This window comes from Apostichopus japonicus, chromosome 4, assembly GCF_037975245.1.
Source record: "Apostichopus japonicus isolate 1M-3 chromosome 4, ASM3797524v1, whole genome shotgun sequence".
Lineage (NCBI taxonomy): Eukaryota > Metazoa > Echinodermata > Holothuroidea > Aspidochirotida > Stichopodidae > Apostichopus > Apostichopus japonicus.
Genome location: NC_092564.1, coordinates 1,774,786 through 1,795,072, shown reverse-complemented (window position 1 = coordinate 1,795,072; position 20,287 = coordinate 1,774,786). Strand labels below are relative to the sequence as shown.

General features: G+C 37.9%; 1 protein-coding gene across 7 annotated transcripts in view; it reads right to left on the bottom strand.

Moving 5' to 3' along the window:
- Positions 1-1,261: 1,261 nt before the first annotated feature.
- Positions 1,262-20,287, bottom strand: part of LOC139966090 (CLIP-associating protein 1-like) — an 89,275-nt gene continuing 70,249 nt past the window's right edge. For 4 of the 7 annotated variants that reach the window (XM_071968788.1, XM_071968786.1, XM_071968790.1 and 1 more), the window contains 10 exons: positions 19,837-19,893; positions 14,176-14,664; positions 11,187-11,256; positions 10,707-10,767; positions 10,060-10,186; positions 9,221-9,346; positions 8,755-8,892; positions 7,720-7,788; positions 6,373-6,489; positions 1,262-5,714 (listed from right to left, as the gene is read on the bottom strand). In XM_071968788.1, the coding sequence (XP_071824889.1) occupies positions 5,607-5,714; positions 6,373-6,489; positions 7,720-7,788; positions 8,755-8,892; positions 9,221-9,346; positions 10,060-10,186; positions 10,707-10,767; positions 11,187-11,256; positions 14,176-14,664; positions 19,837-19,893 (1,362 nt within the window). In that variant the 3' untranslated portion in view covers positions 1,262-5,606. The remainder of the gene's footprint in view (positions 5,715-6,372; positions 6,490-7,719; positions 7,789-8,754; positions 8,893-9,220; positions 9,347-10,059; positions 10,187-10,706; positions 10,768-11,186; positions 11,257-14,175; positions 14,665-19,836; positions 19,894-20,287) is intronic. The other 3 variants (XM_071968791.1, XM_071968792.1, XM_071968787.1) reach the window with 3 other exon arrangements.

The window sequence follows — 20,287 nt, the reverse complement described above, 5'->3', positions numbered from 1 at the left end:
TTTTGTTTTTTTGTAATAACTTGTGAAACTCCCACTGACAGGGTCTGACATGGTTGATATTTTGGGACTAGTTGTGAATGGGGTAAGGGATCGTTTCCAAACATAACAGTCATATGATCCAAGGTCAATTAGGGGTCAGAGACTAGTATTTTTGCAATAACTTGAGAAAAAAATGTCCATCAAGGTTGGGAGTTATGCTATTGTAATCCAGTAGTGGACCTGCATCTATGTGACCTTTGACCTCAGGTGACCTGTATTAGTTTCTTTGGCTATTTGAATTTTTCGTGGCCATATTCCGATCTAAATTGTCCATAAGTTGATTCCTCTGCAACCTTTGATTGCAAAGTTATTAGAGATCAAGGTTTCATTTGGTTTTGTTAAAATTCTGAATAAGTACCACATAACAATTTTAGGACAGTGCTGCTCCCTTGTAAATATTCCTTACAAGCAAGGAACCATAGTGCCCTTGATTTTTGGATGTTCCGCTGGTATTGGACCTTTGGACACGTATTGGCTTGCTAGTGGGAATTCATTGGGGCTTTGGACATTTACATGGTTGTTGTGGAGTTACTGGGTCACCAGTGGACAGTTACTGGGTCACCAGTAGGACTTTTTTCAAGCTTTTGACAGTTAGAGGATTGCTAGTGTAATTTGATCAGATGGCCCCAATTTTTGGGGCAGTCCCTGGATTTCATATACTGCCCCTGGATTTAAAATGTCTCCAGATTTTATGTAGTTTTGAGAACATCTCTGTCCCTGAATAATTTCAGGTTTGACTTGTTTGGCCTTGTGTTCATAGAAGCAACTTCACTCCTAAGCTTGAATTGTTTACTTACCTCCATGACTCACAGATAACACCCTTGATGAGGATGGAATGGGGTGGGATTGAAGGTCAAAATCAACATCTTGTCCCTACTGGAAAAGATATGTTCACCTTATGCTAGTTGGGACTTTTATAATATGGCTTTTTTCTGCTTTGGAGACTTGTTTGGTATTAAGTGACGGCAATAGTTGTGAGGTGATGCATTCTTAAAATACTTGACAAATGGACAGAATCTTTCCTGATGTATTTGCTGAGATAGTTTGCAGTATCTCTTTGTTCTAAGAGAAGTTGATGAGCTGCAATTCTGCACTATACGAACCACTATCAAGATCACATCATTGGTGGAAGAGACTTGACGCTGAGAATGGCTCCGGTAAGGTAAATACTTGTTAGTGTCTGGTTGGAAGACTTATTACGTAAAGAGAGAAGAAGCAAGAATGATTTTGACTTTCATTTATTTTCGCAACGTTTCTGTTTATTCTGATTTGTACAAGTGACAGCACATTTAGTCACACATACATATCTACCTAAGAAACAAGTACATTTTGCCACAGCAAGGATAGCAATATTTACAGTTAATGTTTTCATACATGTAGATTTTATTCACAGACTGAAGGAGGAAAAAAAAAATATTTAAAAACCATTTACTCACAATGACACAATAAGTTGTTAAACATTAAACAGTTTGGGAGGCGGTTTTAATACTGAAAACCATTTCCATGCAAATGAAACAGACGACAAAGATTGTCAGGACTGCAAAGAATGGCAGTAACTAAAAATGTAAAAAACATCGTAAGGTTTTACCTCTTCAATTATCAATTATGTTAAAGTAGTTACCAATTTCCCAATATTTGTCGCTACCAAGGAAATTATTATCCCTGAATATTATAAGTTAATCATTTGGTAATAAATTATACAGGCTTCCAGTTTCTCAGCAATTATATCCACTTAAATAGTGATCCATGGTGTTAGCAATAAACATTAAATTACTACTACAGTATTGCCATCCGTAGGTGGTAATTTTCAAATTTGAATATTACTCAAATAGCATTTCACCTCATAACTTACAGCAATCATTAAACCCCTTCCCAACCTAAGACAAAGCTGAAAATGTACTAGCACTGCTAAGTGTTGGAAATGCAATGCACAAAATCATTGAAATGAACATTAAAATAACAGCTAGCTTCAGAGATCACATCTTAAATGTATGACATTGACATGATATTAGAGGTGGGAGAGAAACAAAGAGTTTGTTAATTCCAGACTGAATTGAAGTCAAGTATAAAACGCTCATTTCAAGATGGCTACGTAGATAGTGTATCCTACACAATCTACTTGAAAAACATAGGATGTTTGGGATTGATTCATAATTTTCATAGACAAGTTATGGTTCTGCTCAATGTCATACAACAAAACAACAAACTTGTCTTTAATTTTTCTTCAAGAGCTGTTATTTGTAATAGAAGGTTGAGCAAACACACTCTTTATTTGATTTCTTTTCATAGGATGAACTTTGACTTTTCACTTTATAAACTTTCCCTAATTGACATGTAACATATATGTTCATATACAATGACACTGTAACATGTGTATATCCCTCTTAAACATTGCATATCCTTCTCAATCTTTGGCATATCCCTCTAAATGTGACTCTTGAAACTATAAAAACCCTGAACGCTGCCTCAACAATGTAAAACTTTTAAGAAACGTAAAATGCATAGTGGTTGCATAACTACTTAACCACATGAGAAGTTGCAGAAGAGAGAATACCATTACACCTGGATATTAGTTCATTTTACCAACTAGAAATCCAGGTATTGACATTTTTTTTGCTTTTACTCTACTGTGGGAGACCAACAATGCTTTCATCTTCTTAATACCAATATGATAAAGCACACTGTACATATCACAAATCAACATGGGTAGGTACTGCCCCCCCCCTCCACCCCACCTCCTTATTTCCAAAACTTTGAACAAGGTCAAATAAATGTTAAAAGCACTGTTACCTATCTACGATGTGTTTAATAACTTCACTGAATGAAAGGGCACAGGTAAATATGAAGGAAGCATTCTCTACTTTTCCAACAATCGTCTCAGAATCAGTCTCAAAATTTGGAGGAAATGCTTTTAGATAGTATTTTCTCTCAAGTTATACAGTATCAAAATATATGGTGTACATTACAATTAATTGAAAAGGACACTAAAACTGGTTCAATCCAGTTATCTTACATATGGCAAGATGACTGAAGCACATTGTCTTATCTGTTGATGAAACACAATAGCAGGTTAGACTCCATAGCTATATACGGAGGTGGTTAACACAAGGTTACATCTTAATATAGAAAACAGTCGTATAAACCACAGAAATTGATTTTGCTTTTCCTCATTAAAAGGATATTAGATAATCTCCCTCTCACATTTACAGCTGTGCACGCCTGAACAATGGTTGGTTTCTAGTTTTATCACTTGGTGGTTACATCTCAACTATTATCAGAAAAAATTGCTAAATGGATATGGAGAGAGTAAATCACATTTGATCTCACACATGAATAATTTTGGATTGTTGGTTTCCTTTTGTATTTTCTGTCAGCATTCATGTTGTTCATGTTGAGATATTGTACAGCGCTGTGACTGTGCACCACACTAGTGTTCTTAGTTCTGGTATTTGTAAATGGTTCAGTCTGTTTTATGATGACGTTCAGCCTTATCTTTTAAAGGGATTAGATTGTAGGAGATGCAAAAACATACTAACTACTCTTAAAATGTCTTGTATGTTAAACGTAAACACTCGGCTAATAAATGAATATTCATATATATGATGGATAACACACTCAAGTATTGCGGTTGGGATATTTTGTAAGGATAAATGCAAAAGAAAATACATTTTCATAAAAATAAAAAAAATCATTTTCTTCCCATATGTCCTTCACAAACAGAATATTTCCTATGGATAATTGTTAGACGGGATGTGGATAATTGCCTGGGTGACACTGAAATTGGAATTATTACTGTAAAGTTTGTTATCACATCTATGAAGCATGCTTCCAATAATCCATGCTTAAGGACAAGTAATATTTAGGCTATCAGATATAAGTCGACTGCAATATGTCAATGAGCAAGTAAAAATGTTGAAATGGTCTCATATATCATCACTAAACCAGGCACAAAGTACGCACACACTCCTACCAAATCATCCCATCCCAGTTGAAAGTGAGTCCCCCAATATTATGCGTAAAAAATGTTAAGGCAAGTTTCCGAAAGATTTAGATAAATATTAAAATGCAAGAGAGAGAAAATACAAGAATAGTCAAGTAGAGACATTGTTAAAATTTCTACGTAGAAAGCTGTCCACTCTCCAGCAGAGAGTGGAAATGTGATGATGAACAGTGACACCAAATGAGCTAAAACTACAGCATAAAGCCACAGGATTACTAAAGACTTTCGACTTATAAAAGACGTTTAGATAGTTAGTTTGCTATTACACATACTGCTCATGAATTCCTGCCAAAAAACACCTCGAAAGAACTTTGTTTACACTTAACAGTTTACCATACAGCTTAGAAGCTGTGAACAATATCTGCATAGATATGCATATGGTTTGATAAATACATTTGAGGAGCAGCATATCTGCGTTTAGACAGTTTCATACGGAGACCGACACTTAAAGATGGCCAGTTATGGTGCTTTTACTGGTATGAGAATGTCTCAGAAATGATAGTGCACATGTTGACCTATTGACCTCTCTTCCTTCTGATGTATTATTATTATTATTCCTCACTGCTAAAGTGTACTTTACGCAAACTAAATAGTCAGAGTACCTTGATTGTGTTGTATTCAATGTTACTAGTTAAAAACAAATATATTTCAATTCTGGGTTCTTGGCCAGGCTATCAAGACACAAACACACATGCAGGTTTTTAACACGACATCAGAACCCACAGACATTATTTATGACAATTTATGTAGTATATCTTATAGGTACATCAGTGAGCTATGCCTGTCCTACAATAATCTCTCTGTTAGTATACCAGCTCCTTACACAATCCAAATATCATTGCAAGGTCCACTTCTGTATCTATATCAACGTTCTTTGGCTGTCCTGTAACACCCTCTCTGTCTTCATGCAAGCTCCTTGCACACAATCCAAACAGCTATACAAGATCCCTGACCCTTCCAGAATCTGCTAGACCAGCTCAGTGTAACTAGCACTTCCCATTCACTGTGTAAAACAGCTATACAAGATCCCTGACCCTTCCAGAATCTGTTAAACCAGCTCAGTGTAACTAACACTTCCCATTCACTGTGTAAAACAGCTATGCAAGATCCCTGACCCTTACAGAATCTGCTAAACCAGCTCAGTGTAACTCTCACTTCCCATTCACTGTGTAAAACAGCTATGCAAGATCCCCGACCCTTCCAGAATCTGCTAAACCAGCTCAGTGTAACTAGCACTTCCCATTCACTGTGTAAAACAGCTATGCTAGATCCCTGACCCTTCCAGAATCTGCTAACCCAGCTCAGTGTAACTAGCACTTCCCATTCACTGTATAAAACAGCTATACAAGATCCCTGACCCTTCCAGAATGTTAAACCAGCTAAGCGTAACTAGCACTTCCCATTCACTGTGTAAAACAGCTATACAAGATCCCTGACCCTTCCAGCATCTGCTAACCCAGCTCAGTGTAACTAGCACTTCACATTCACTGTGTAAAATTTGACAACAGTAAAAAGACCAAAGAAAGAGAAACTTGTAAAGCGGAGTAAAATTTGTGCCTCCTCCTCCTCATCTGCTACCGGTTGACAGTGATGTTGGTGAGCTGGGAGACGGAGTGGATCCCTGAGAGAGTTTCTCTGATTGGGCTCTCTTGATGTACAAATTCAGTAACTTCATCTAAAGTGAAAGATACAAGATGACTATACGGTAATCAAAGTCTTCCAATAATGATTATCTTGTTAGAAGAGCATTATACTTCAGACATATTTATGCTTTCTATGTTACTACCACAACCATTCCTAATTTGACTTATCCTTGCCTCGACATGATTTATATATCACGGTAGATGAGATGACTCCCACCTAGGAGCTCTTTAAATAATGAGAAACAACAATTCCATGTTGCTTAAGATATCCAGCGCAGTGAGATACACACCATTGATGTACAATAAGCGATTTATGCGGTTACTCCTAAATAACAAGTCACTGGCAGTCTAATCTCGTTCTAATTTTATCATCCATTCTGCAAATTTGAGAGACAGAAGTATTAGAATATGTTTTAATGTACCCGTTTCTTTCCATTTTATGGGTGACATGGTATCAACAGCATTGAAGCAACTTCCAAACAACTTTATTGTCACATTTCGTTGAGGTAACTTTCATCCAGGTAATTTTAATCCAAAACTTTAAAACACTACGCCATCATACCAAATTTCCAAGCAAGTTTTTAGGACAAACTAATTGTGGAAATCATTATTAACACTTAAAATCATCTTCTCAAAACACAAAAACTTTCATAACAACCATTGTCAAACAAATGAGCAATTATTCGTTACCTTGCTTCCTGAGAGATCGTCAAGGAATTCTTTGATCTCGTCACCAACGCAGGTGTGGATCGCGACCAGACAGAAGACACTAGCTTTCCTGACACTACTGTCTGGATTATCGTATGCCTGAGGTCAAGACAAAAACAAAGAAGACAAATTAATCCTAAGTAATTAATTCACAATATTATTGTATCCTATATAACTAACATAAGTTTAGTACCATAGAATAAACTGTATACAACATCATTTTCCTATTGACAAAGCCCTATGTTATGTGTTAAGTGTCTAATCTTGAAATTAAGACATGGAATCCTGTTTTGTGTCCTATCAGTTTTCAGATTGTAAGAGTCAACCATAGGATTGAGTGGATATTATTTTCCTTAGCAGATTTTGGAAGTTCTTGCTGTTATCATTATTTTAGATTTTCAATAGTCCTTATGTTTAACAATCAGAAGGCTTACATAATATATTGATATTGGTAAATATTCCAACATTGAATATTTACGACAACTTTTAGTATTCATCATACCACAGACATACTTAACATATGTTGTGACTATAATGCACATACCTAACACACCCCCTAACAATACACTGTGTGCTACTTTATTTGACAAGGTGGCAAATGGTACATGGAAATATTACAGGCTCCTTGAAAATGACAGGGAACATATCTGAGAGAACAATCTCCTTAGAGAGTCTTTAACTTCAGGTAAAGATGTGTCTCTTATTCAACTAAGACAGGGATGAGATCTGAGAGAGTCCTAACTTCAGGTCAAGATGTGTCTCTAACTCAACTAAGACAGGGATGATATCTGAGAGATTCCTAACTTCAGGCTAAGGTGTGTCTGTAACATCGTCCAAGACAGGGACGAGATCTGAGAGAGTCCTAACTTCAGGTCAAGATGTGTCTCTAACTCAACTAAGACAGGGATGATATCTGAGAGATTCCTAACTTCAGGCTAAGGTGTGTCTGTAACATCGTCCAAGACAGGGACGAGATCTGAGAGAGTCCTAACTTCAGGTCAAGATGTGTCTCTAACTCAACTAAGACAGGGATGATATCTGAGAGATTCCTAACTTCAGGCTAAGGTGTGTCTGTAACATCGTCCAAGACAGGGATGAGATCTGAGAGAGTCCTAACTTCAGGTCAAGATGTGTCTCTAACTCAACTAAGACAGGGATGATATCTGAGAGATTCCTAACTTCAGGCTAAGGTGTGTCTGTAACATCGTCCAAGGGACGAGATCTGTGTGATCACTCCTAATTTCAAATTGAGATGTGTCTTTAACTTGCCCAACACAGGAAAGATATCTAATAGAACACTCTTAACTTCAGCTTGAAATATGTCTTTACCTTGACTAAGACAGGAACGATATCTGAGAGAACAGTCTTTACTTCAGGGTACGCCATACCTTCAATCACCTGTGAACAAAATGACAGACTTATGGTGATTTTGACATTTGCAGGATGGTAACAAGATATAAACATTACATAGATACTCACTACAAACATTACATTCTCAATGAGTCAACATGCATGAATCACAGGCCCATCAACACAAGAACCATCTCTTCTTGTTATGTTGGGTGTGGAGACCAACATTGATATAAGTGTGGAAAGGTTAAAGTAATATGTTGGGTGTGGAGACCAACATTGATATAAGTGTGGAAGGTTAAAGGAATCACAGGCCCATCAACACAAGAACCATCCCTTCTTGTTATGTTGGGTGTGGAGACCAACATTGATATAAGTGTGGAAAGGTTAAAGTAATATGTTGGGTGTGGAGACCAACATTGATATAAGTGTGGAAGGTTAAAGGAATCACAGGCCCATCAACACAAGAACCATCCCTTCTTGTTCTGTTGTGTATGGAGACTAACATTGCTATAAGTGTGGAAGGTTAAAGTAATATGTTGGGTGTGGAGACCAACATTGCAATAAGTGAGGAAGGTTAAAGGAATCACAGGCCCATCAACACAAGAACCATCCCTTCTTGTTATGTTGGGTGTGGAGACCAACATTGCTATAAGTGTGGAAGGTTAAAGTAAAATATTTGTTATGGAGTCTTTTCACAGTTTGGCTTGTACTAAGAAGTACTTACTAGGGAGGAGTATAAACAACTCAACAGCTTTGTTCAGATCAAATAATCTATGCTCTTAAATGTTGGTTGACACAAGCAGTTTGTTTGAAGTGACTGCCAAGAATGTTTTATCTAAGAATATTAAAATATTAAGAACTCATTTGTTGCAAAATAAAATGTTTCGGCAGAGAAATCAAGATAATGTATGACCAACTTTTTGCATCTTTTCAATAAAACAGAATCTTCTTACAACCATTAGCCTACCACTGTCAAACCACAAAGTACCCTACTCCCCCTCTCTTTGTTACCTTGGTTAGCATTTTGATGGCTGCTTGGTTGACTGGAACCTCAGCAGTCTGAATGATTGGACAGAGGACCTTAATTGATTGCTCTGGAGGGATATTGTTGGCCAGCACCATAGATGTCTCTTCAGCGGCACGAGCAACCTGGTAAAAAAAAAATGAAAATTAAAAGTATTAATAGCTTTAAATGATATCAGTATTGCCCTCAAATATGCTAGAAGTCCAATAATGGTCACTGATGCTCAAAACCTCCACAAGGGAATTTCCCTGAATAAGACATATAAATGTATAATTTAACCATTCATGAATGCATTGGAATGCTCTTGATGGTGAGAGGTGACTTTTTTTTCTTGGACAAAGCCTGATGACCTTTCAGTTTAAATAACACATAATTCACTTTCTGTTAATTTTATCCTGTTGAAAATTTATTGCTTCGAGCTGGCCCTTTTCATCTCAATCTACAGATACTTACATCAACAACATCTTTGTGAGCCTCTAAGATTTTCAAGATGGTTAACTCTGCATATTCCTTGAATCTTTCCGGTTGATTTCTTAAAATCTCTCGGAGAACTCTTAAAGCGAGGGCACGTATCGAAGGCTAAATGGAAGGAAAGATATATGAGACGATTTAGTATCTAGCATTTGATCAATGTGAAGGGGTACACAAGTACACAAGCTATTTATAAAAAAGAAAAATTATTGCTGGGTCAGTTATTATATTAAGAGATTGATACTAAGGGATTCTTAAATTCGCCACCAAGAAATCTCTAAGGTTCTCTTTCGGCATTTTTGAGTGAGATTATTAATACTGTGGAAAAAAGTCTAGCTGCAGAATATCGTATAAACTAAAAGGAACCATTAAGTACTGGTTAAATAATGTTCAACTGGAGACAAAATGAAGACAATAGACTGCATCAACTGATAAACTGGAATTTAAATTTGAGCAGTTCTTGGTAGTTTGGTAAAAACAAACAAAGCTACTTTTATGTCAGTACATATTAGAACTTTCAAATTACAACTAGTTGATGAACTGAACCATTAATGTTACTTAAAACAGGGCATTGTGGGAATAAGTCAAAAACCAAGTAAAAGTAGGGCAAGATAAGACAGAGAGGTAGAGTAACATTCCCCTGACAGGATAGCCATGCCTACAGTTTGCTGGGAAAGGTCAGCCCTAAATACCTTGCAATTTGTAATCATATTATATGTTAATAAAAAACTTTTGTTCCAATCTGAACAAAGTTTAAAGTCTCAATGGTAGATGAATTTGAGCACCTGCTAACACTTCATAGACAACAGAGCTATACTAACCTCAATATCTGTAAGTGTCTCTAACAGTAGGTAAAGCACAGTTTTGAAGTTAGCCTCCCAAGATGGCATGTGGCCAGCATGTGACAATCGCATCAGGGTAGCCATTGCAGTTTTCCTTTCTTCAAATCTGAAAAGAAAAAAAATTAGTAAAAACAAGGTGATATCAAAGATTATCAAAGATTGTCTTACGAAACGGTTGATGAAATGTCAAACCTTCATAACGTGCTGATGAATTGTTAACAGAGCATACATTTTGGTTTCCTCTCATCAAATAGCTGTACAATGATTCCTACCATGGGCGTGTATGTGGTTGGGTGGGTTTGTGTGTGTTTACGTCAGTTTCCAGTGAGGTAAACCCACACAATCATAAGCATGTAACATATCAGCACATACCGTACCACACACCTAGAAAATGAATGGGTAGCAAGTTTCTCCTTCTCAAAGAGTACTTTCAGTGACTTCATTTCCATTGTCGAGAGTGTCGGTAACATGTAAGTTATTTCAATATTTCATAAATTTGAAGGTTATTTTGTTGACATAGCCTCTGTAATGATTTCACACTGCTCATGTAGACCTGAAAATATTAAAAGGCTTACTTTATGAAGAGAAAGAGAAGAAGAAGGAGAAACATATCTATCAGTACTTACTTTGAACTGTGATTTGAAAGTACTGTCAGAAGGGGTTGGAACTGACCGGGGTCATCATCTCCTACAAGAGGGGAAAAAACAAGCAGAGAAGAATGTTAGGCTTTCTGAGCACACAGCTAGTATTAGTAAAAACCACATATAAAAGCTAAGATGACCACTTGGAAACTTATCCACTGGTCAAACCTACAGAAATGTTTTAAATGAGCTGACCCATTTAAGCAAAACACAAACATGTTGCAGATAATTGTGTTTTTTTAAATTAGTACATGTGCCTTATGTGTTCCACTTAGGTCAGGCCTTAAACCTTCTATTTCTACGGTAAGTTCCTGACCATGAGACCAAGGTCAAGGAGTGACCATACATCCCATCATTAAATCAATTCCATATTGGTAGAATGTTAGCTGTGTTATCATATCTTAGTGCTACTCAGAAATTGGAAAGCTACAGCTAAAGGTAACAGTTACTGGAAGATGAATTTACCCTCATGAAACTGTTCATCCTCAAAGGCGCCTCCGTCTAGTTTAAGCTTGGTGATGCCCTCAGGTAAGCTCTGCGGTAAAGGAAGTTAATCATATTATACATTACACAGTGTAAGTAATAACTCTATCAAACCTAACATGTAGCAAGCACACACTTCAGTACAAATTGAAACACATCAACCATGCTGAAATTAAACCGTCTTGTCACAAAACCTTTTCGTGACAGTTTACCATACTAAAAGAGTATCTCTCATCATTGCTTATGTTTGGCCTAGTTGCCATGGACATACTATGGAACAGAATGTCACCTTTGTAACTAACGATTACTGGAATACCTAGTCCATCGGGCCAACCCGTTTGTTTTGTTAGGACAAATGCATTGTGTGTGCCTTTAGATATTCTTGACTCTTCCACTACTAGTCCTGTTAGGCAGTATCATGAGTTGTCACATAGATGTTACCAGTAATGTGTTCCTTCATGGCACAAAATGCAACCCGTGGGCAGCATGTGGCCGGAGAACCGATTTTCTCAACCCACAAGCTTTTCAGTAACCTATTCTTGTGGCCTGCTGAGCCTTGTAGCAATGAACAACCTGATCAGATATTTCACATATAATTAATATACTAGTCTACTGCTATCACAGGAATAGGCACATCCTTCAGTGTTGCAGAACGTGAATTTCAGTTAAGCAAACAAAAACTGCAGTAACATGCTCACTACAAGAGTAAGGGACTTACAGATATGGGACACATATAACAGAGTTATTATTATCCTCCAATCCCCGCTTCCTGTTCTCACACACACACACACATACCCAGCATCCACCCCCTTCCTGCCCTCACACACATACCCAGCATCCACCCCCTTCCTGCCCTCACACACATACCCAGCATCCACCCCCTTCCTGCCCTCACACACATACCCAGCATCCACCCCCTTCCTGCCCTCACACACATACCCAGCATCCACCCCCATTCCTGTCCTCACACACCCAGCATTCCACCCCACCCCCTCTCTACCCTCATACATTTTCACTGATAACAACAAAGTAAACAACTGAATTGGGTATTGTGATGGGAGAGTTTGGCTGTGAGAAGAAATAGTCAGGCAAAAACAAAAATCAAAAACAAAGAGAAATGTCCATAGAAAATGTCATTGCAGACAGTGGAAAGATTGTTTCCAACTTCATATTTTAAGGATGAAATAGCAGAGCATCCGACCCATCTTCTTTGATACTAAGAGGAGAATTCTAAAAAGATGGAAGGCTTCCAGGAGGGCAATGTTGAATAATTCAAGATTCATTGTGAAGAAATTCATCAATTTATAGATTTTCTAAGATTGTCAGTATTACAAGCAGAAACTACACTGATTTACAGGTTAAATTAATGTGATTAGGCAAGCAACTTCCTTAGTAATGAAAAAATATTAAAAAAAAACTGAAGGGATTGACTGTTGGTATAAATGTTTAAAATTCTACAATGTTGCTGAATCCTGATGCATGATCTGAATAAACAGTAAAATAATTTGTCTAAAAGATATGAAACTTTAAACTTGAGTTGAAATGAAATAAATCTATCTGGCAATAGCTAAATGGAGTGAAATCAATGTCCATGAGCTGTATAATCCCATGATATAATGAAGACACCATTTATGCAATTGTTGGAAGGGGTGGGGGGGGGAGCAGGGGGTCAATCAGATCTATTAAACTTCTTTTCTATTGGTATTACTCAAAACCAACAAAGCTGATGAATCAATTTGTCTTAATGTGGAATAACTGGGGTTAAGCAATCCTAGCAATTGTTAGTTTTTCCAGTAGTTTTATACTTTGTAATGTCAGGAAAATTCCAAAAGCTGGGACCCCACAATATTGCACAAGACTGGAACCCAACATTGACAAATGGATAAGAAAAGTGAAAGCAAATCAAACAGAGGAAAATAAACACAACAAACAATTAATGCAAATAAAAAAAAAGAAAATAAGATGTTGACCAGTGTTGTAGCAAAAATGTGTGGAAATCCTGTTCGACTGAAGGATTAAGACCTGGATTATCTGGCAGAACTAACCAATCATTCACCAGTAGCTTAATGTATTCTGCATAATAGGATTTACTTTGCATAATACCTTAATGATCTCATAACATATATTTTGACAAAGGTATTTTATGTTTGGGAGTCACATGAGAAGAGGCTGTGAGCATAGCCATAAAATTAATTTTAATATCAGGTTTGGTTTTAGAGATGGTAACATGACTTACCCACCAGAGTCAGTTAATACTGCTCCTTTGCAGCATACATTAGACCACCCACCCCATCTACTACCAACTGTATATTATAGGATGACTATAAAGACTCCAAACAACTTCTTTGGCTTTGAAGACCCAGTAAACCTTGTCTTCTAGACCTTAATGTCATGATCACACTCCCCTCACCCCTCATATTGCAGATAGTCTGTCCTCATTCTACAGTATGAACATCTAACAATTAACCCATCTATTTGGGTATGAACCCTCTAGTTACCTAGTTCAACCTGTTACATATACTACAACCTGTCACCATACACTGCTCATCTACCTACCTTCCCCCCTCCCTATATATTCACCTCATTCTACTCTATACCTCATTCTACTCTATACCTCATTCTACTCTATACCTCATTCTACTCTATACCTCATTATACCTCTTTCCACTACACTCTACCTACCTACCTACCTACCTACCTACCTTCCCCTTCCTATATATTCAATCACCATATTTCCCTATCATAAGTCTGCAGCTATTGGATTCTGTGAATTCACTGGGCACGAGAGAAGGTGGGAGAAATAGGACTATTTAATACATAGTAGATGCTACTATGTATTTAATGATAAACTATTCCTTCCCACTCACAAGTCTGCAACTACTTAATTTCCTTTGAAATCACAAATTAGGAGAAGCTACTACAACACTGGTAGTAGTAGTACTAGTATTAGAGTCACGTGGATGTTACTAACATGCAATTCAGAGAGAGGCGAAGAAGATTGTGCGTCATGCAGCAGAGGCGATGAAGATGACGAAGGCGAACAAAAGACGGGTGAAAGAGGAGGCTCCGAAACGGGAGGGGGAGAAGAGAAGGAAAGAACACTGCCATTTGGAGAGCCAAACTCCATATACTCCATCACCTTGCCCTCTGGGCTGTCCACACGAATGTCTGGCATGGATGTGTTTAGCCCACTATCTGCAGATACCTGGTCACTGTCCATCCTTGGACTGGTCGGTTTGTGGAGCTTGTCCAGGTCATCCCGGCTGTTGGACATGAAACTCTGAATCTCTGCGGTGGTTTGCCTTAAAGACTTCATAATCTCATCCGAATCCATCTCATCTAAGTTTGGGCTGCTCCCGTTGACCGGCTCCCCTGCAGGGCGGGGCGACGTGTGGCTGCGAGGGGATCGGTAGTTGGACCTTGGAGATGAGGCCTTTTGTCTGACATCGTTAGCTGTAAGCTATTGGATAAAAAACAAACACAATAACAGAATTGTCCTTGATTTGGTAGTGATTCTGTACTTTTATATAAATTAAAGTAACCAGTTACGCGGCAATTGTCAAAAGAACAAGACTCCATTAGGGATACCAAATATAATAAATAAAAATAATATAAAAAGGGAGTACAAACTTAAGGAAAGGTTACATTGTATTAAGTGTTTTTTAAGTACAAATTAGCTTCCAAAATACAAATTCATTAGAGAAAAGCACAACAAAAGTAGGCAAATAAAACAATCACTTCAATTAAACTCCAAAAGTTAAAATAACCAGAATGAAAACATTTCATGGTTCCTTGCTGCTGTTCATTAGTTCCATTCATAGGGAAATTTCTAACAAAGCCCTAATACAACAACAGTAATTTATGCTCACAAACTTTTGTTGCCAAAGTAATGCTAAGCCCTGATATCAATTGCAACACACATCAGTGTGTGAAGACTATCTACCATTATCATCATACCAAGTTTGACGAAATTCTGACTAGTAATAGTAGCCAAGTAATTGCAATTTGGAGTATTTCACGTTTGACCCCATGACCTCATTAATATTCATGAAATGAGCACCAAAATCAACAGGGTTAATCTACTTACTATGGGCCACCCACTCACCAAGTATGGTAATGATTGGTCATTCCCTTGTTGAGTTATTGTGCATACAAACTTTTCATAACGAAATAATGCTAGGCCCCCCCCCCCTATAAACATGCATGATATCAATTGCAACACACATCAGTGTGTGGAGACTATCTACCAATATCATACCAAGTTTGACGAAATTCCAATAAATAGTAGCCAAGTTATTGCAACTTGGGAGTTTTTCACGTTTGACCTGTGACCTCATTAATATTTTTTAACTTTGACCTCGTATAACTTCGCACACGAAGGTCACACGGGGGTCAACCTATTGACATTTATGATCAGAAGGCACCTTTGACATCTGAAAATAGCATCGAAACTGTAAAAATCCCCAAAACACGAAAAGGTCACCAGAGGTCAAATTGAGGTCAAGGGTCACCCAGATGCGGGTCGACAACTGGATTACATTGAAGCAACTCCCAACCTTAACGGACAGTTCGTTCTCAAGTTATCACAAAAATACTAGTTTTTTATCATTAATTGACCTTTGGTGACCTCGGATCACATGACCGTTAAGTTTGAAAATATTCCCCTATACCATTTGCAACTTGTCCCAAAATATCAACCGTGTCACACCTTGGAACTGAGAGTTATTGCATTAAATGTCTGAAAATTAACTTTGACCTCGTATAACTTCGCACACGAAGGTCACACGGGGGTCAACCTATTGACATTTATGATCAGAAGGCACCTTTGACATCTGAAAATAAGCATCGAAACTGTAAAAATCCCAGAAAACACGAAAAGGTCACCGGAGGTCAAATTGAGGTCAAGGGTCACCCAGATGCGGGTCGACAACTGGATTACATTGAAGCAACTCCCAACCTTAACGGACAGTTCGCTCTCAAGTTATCACAAAAATACTAGTTTTTTATCATTAATTGACCTTTGGTGACCTCGGATCACATGACCGTTAAGTTTGAAAATATTCCCCTATACCATTTGCAACTTGTCCCAAAATATCAACCGTGTCACAACTTGGAACTGAGAGTTATTGCATTAAATGTCTGAAAATTAACTTTGACCTCGTATAACTCCGCACACGAAGGTCACACGGGGGTCAACCCATTGACATTTATGATCAGAAGGTACCTTTGACATCTGAAAATAGCATCGAAACTGTAAAAATCCCCAAAACATGAAAAGGTCACCAGAGGTCAAATTGAGGTCAAGGGTCACCCAGATGCGGGTCGACAATTGGATTACATTGAAGCAACTCCCAACCCTAACGGACAATTCATTCTCAAGTTATCGCAAAAATAATAGTTTTTTATCATTAATTGACCTTTGGTGACCTCGGATCACATGACCATTAAGTTTGAAAATATTCCCCTATACCATTTGCAACTTGTCCCAAAATATCAACTGTGTCACACCTTGGAACTGGGAATTATTGCACTAAATGTCTGAAAATTTACTTTGACCTCATATAACTTCACACACAAAGGTCACCTGGGGTACACCTATTGACATTTTTGATTGGTGAGACGTGAATATAGCATCAAAACTGTAAAAATTCAAACATTTTTTTCTTTGCCCATTTTCTCACCCAAAATACTAGTTTTTTAACATTAATTGACCTTTGATGACCTCGGATCACATGACCGTTAAGTTTGAAAATATTCCTCTATACCATTTGCAACTTGTCCCAAAATATCAACCTTGTTACACCTTGGCCCTGGGAGTTATTGCATTAAATGTCTGAAAATTAACTTTGACCTTGTATAACTTTACACACAAAGGTCACCCGGGTGTCAACCCATTGACATTTTTGATCGGAAGGTACCTTTGATATCCAAATCTAGCATCAAAACCAAACATTTTCTTTTTCGCCCGTTTTCTCCCAAACTAAGCACATTTTTTCTAATGTGACCTTTGACCTTTTGACCTTGGTTTCAAATGTAGTTTGATCTGCTGATTCCAAAAATCAACACGATAAGTCTGTACAGCCATCCTAACTCCGACCGAAAACTTTGACCCCTTATAAGTTCGCACACAAAGGTCACACGGGGGTCAACCTATCGATATTTATGATCGGAAGGTACCTTTGACATCCGAAAATAGCATCGAAACTGTAAAAATCCCCAAAACATGAAAAGGTCACCAGAGGTCAAATTGAGGTCAAGGGTCACCCAGATGCGGGTCGACAACTAGATTACACTGAAGCAACTCCCAACCCTAACGGACAATTCGTTCTCAAGTTATCGCAAAAAAACTAGTTTTTTAACATTAATTGACCTTTGGTGACCTCACATCACATGACCGTTCAGTTTCAAAATGTTTCCCTAACCAGTTCACAACTTGTCCCAAAATATCAACCTTGTCGCACATTGGCACTGGGAGTTATTGCAGTTTTAGTATTTTGGGTTTTTGGACCATAACTGACCTTTGGTGACCTTTGTGGGCACCAAAAACAATAGGGTTCATCTACTCACTATGGGCCACCCACCCACCAAGTTTGATCATGATCAGTCAATCCCTTGTTGAGTTATCGTGCATACAAGCTTAAGCGTCACACACACACACACACACACATACACACACACACACACACGCCAACCTGAATACATAGGTTCCTTTGCTTTTAGCAAGGAACCAAAAAAAGGGAAGGTTATACCTGGCCTAACAGTTTCAACATTTGTCTAGAATAATTAGGTTAGCTATATCATGCAATGTATTAGCAACTATAAACTATAAAGACAAAGACAACTGGTAATTACCAAAGCAATCAAAACTGGTTAATAAGTAGTCAGAACATCACAGACAAGCCTAGTGGCATGCCGTTAGGGGTTAGGATAGGAGGAACATTATACAAGAAGCTGGGAGTACTGAAGAAAGAACAACTAAGGAACAAAAACAACAGTATTGAAATAATATAACAAGAGAACAAAGTTCCTTCTATCAGCATAAAACCTAGTTTGGACGTTTTCATATGGTTCCAGTTTATTGGCAATGTGCTGTCCTGTGTCTTTGCCTTGCTGTGCACAGGATTTCAAAGGTGGGAGGGGGGGGGAGGGGGGAAAGGTTTGCAAATTCAAAATTTCCCCTGACTGAGCCTTCAAACAAGGGCCAGAGAAGATTGATTGAAGTACTGTATGTTATGAAGGAGGTGGCTGCCCTGGGGACATTGAAGCTAACTCCCATGTAACAGGTGTGTGGGTCCTCCTCCAGAAAAGAATTAAAAACTTAGACATGAAATGGTGCATTCTGAGGCACATTTATACTATAACTTGGGCCTATAAAAGCAACTCTTTAACACCAAGTTGTGCGAGCAAATACTTTGTGTAAGGTTGATTTATGGGGGAGGGCAGTGCAAGGAAGTAGTGGTCTAATTATTCTAATTATACCTTGAATGAATGCAAAAATCCCCTGGCTGAACCACCCCCTTTTTAAACATGCCACTGTGAGTGTGTGTTAGTTTAGGGGAAACAAGCTATAATGATGCTTTATGTCACATACTTGACTATCCTTCACTTTGAATATTCCAATTTTTTTTGAGTACTCTACTAACATAAGGAAGAGAAAGAATTGTTCTTCATGAGAAATTAAAAGACAGTAATTACAAGGACTACATACTATCACTAACCACATAGCTATTTCTCAAAATGTGAAACTGTTTCATTTTGTTTCAATCTATACTGCTTCCTGTTAAACTCTGCTACTCAATCATGCCCACATCCATACATCTGCTTCCCTAAATTTTACGTTCTTTACCTTTACTTCTTTTTGGCAGTTGCTTACAACTCTGGTAAAATCATCAAATTCTTTCTGTCCAACGACTACGTGCATACCTCTCAGTGTGTAAGTTTCAGTGCATGGTATAATGAACTAACTTTAACAGGTAGTCTTTTAATTCAAATAGTCAACATGTCTCTCAGGATATAGAAAGTTGCTGACCAAAAACAATGACTTTTGAAAGAGCAAAGAAGATCTGGCTAGAACAGATATCGAGCAAACGACCTCAAACTTTGCAATTTTTGTGCTGCACCGACCGAGCCCTATAGAATCATGATAGATTTTGCTTGGGTCACCAGGAAGAATCCGCAGGACCATGAGCAACGTCCAAAACAGGGACTGCACCCAAGTTTCATTTTTGAACCATCCAGATGGTGATCAGGGAAAAAGATTTTGAGAGAAATATCCTGGTCTAACCAAAAGAAATTCCATTCCAACCAAACTTTCTGTCCTCTTTCAAACTCTGCTTATAATTTTCCCAGTCAGTTTGCTGTTGCTGATAAGAGCTAGAAATGGTTGGAAGTTTCCATCAAGTTCAGAAATTTTCTAGAAGGTGTGACCTTTCAGAGCCTGTCTGCTCTGCACTCTGGCATGAAGTTTTCAGAGCGGGCAGCAGATTTGCTACTCTATTTTGCGGACAGTGATATAAAGAGAACGATGGATTGTACACAGACCGACAACAAGAGACACGTACAGTATTTAGGGCTGCTACTGTGGTTCATGCAAAAGAGAGAGAGATGCTGTTTTAGCTTAAAATCTGAATACCTCAGAGTGATTGCTCGCCTTTTGAAGATGATTTTGTAAAAGCTTGGTTGCGGTGTCCTATAGGAGCAGATGAGAGAAAAAAATAAAAACAAAAGAGAAACAAAACATGACAAAGATGCTCATCACAGCAGAAGAAAGATAAGAAGAAGAGATATCATCTTTCAGGAGATACTTGAACGTTACCAAACGATAACAAAATGTTATCACAATTTATAGTTTTGCCGGTATTTGCCGTGGAAATGTGCCGCAAGGACAGACTACATTTCAACAATGTTTCCCTCTTTTTTTGCATGTTTGAATACGATATTGGTATCTCCTCAAAGATGAAGCCATAAAGAGTTAGCAGTTGGCCAATTGAAATATGATTGCCAATTTCTTACTTGCCTTGCCCTATAAAAAAAAAATATTAAAAAATAAACAATCCCACAGTGCTGAACTACCTAAGCTAATG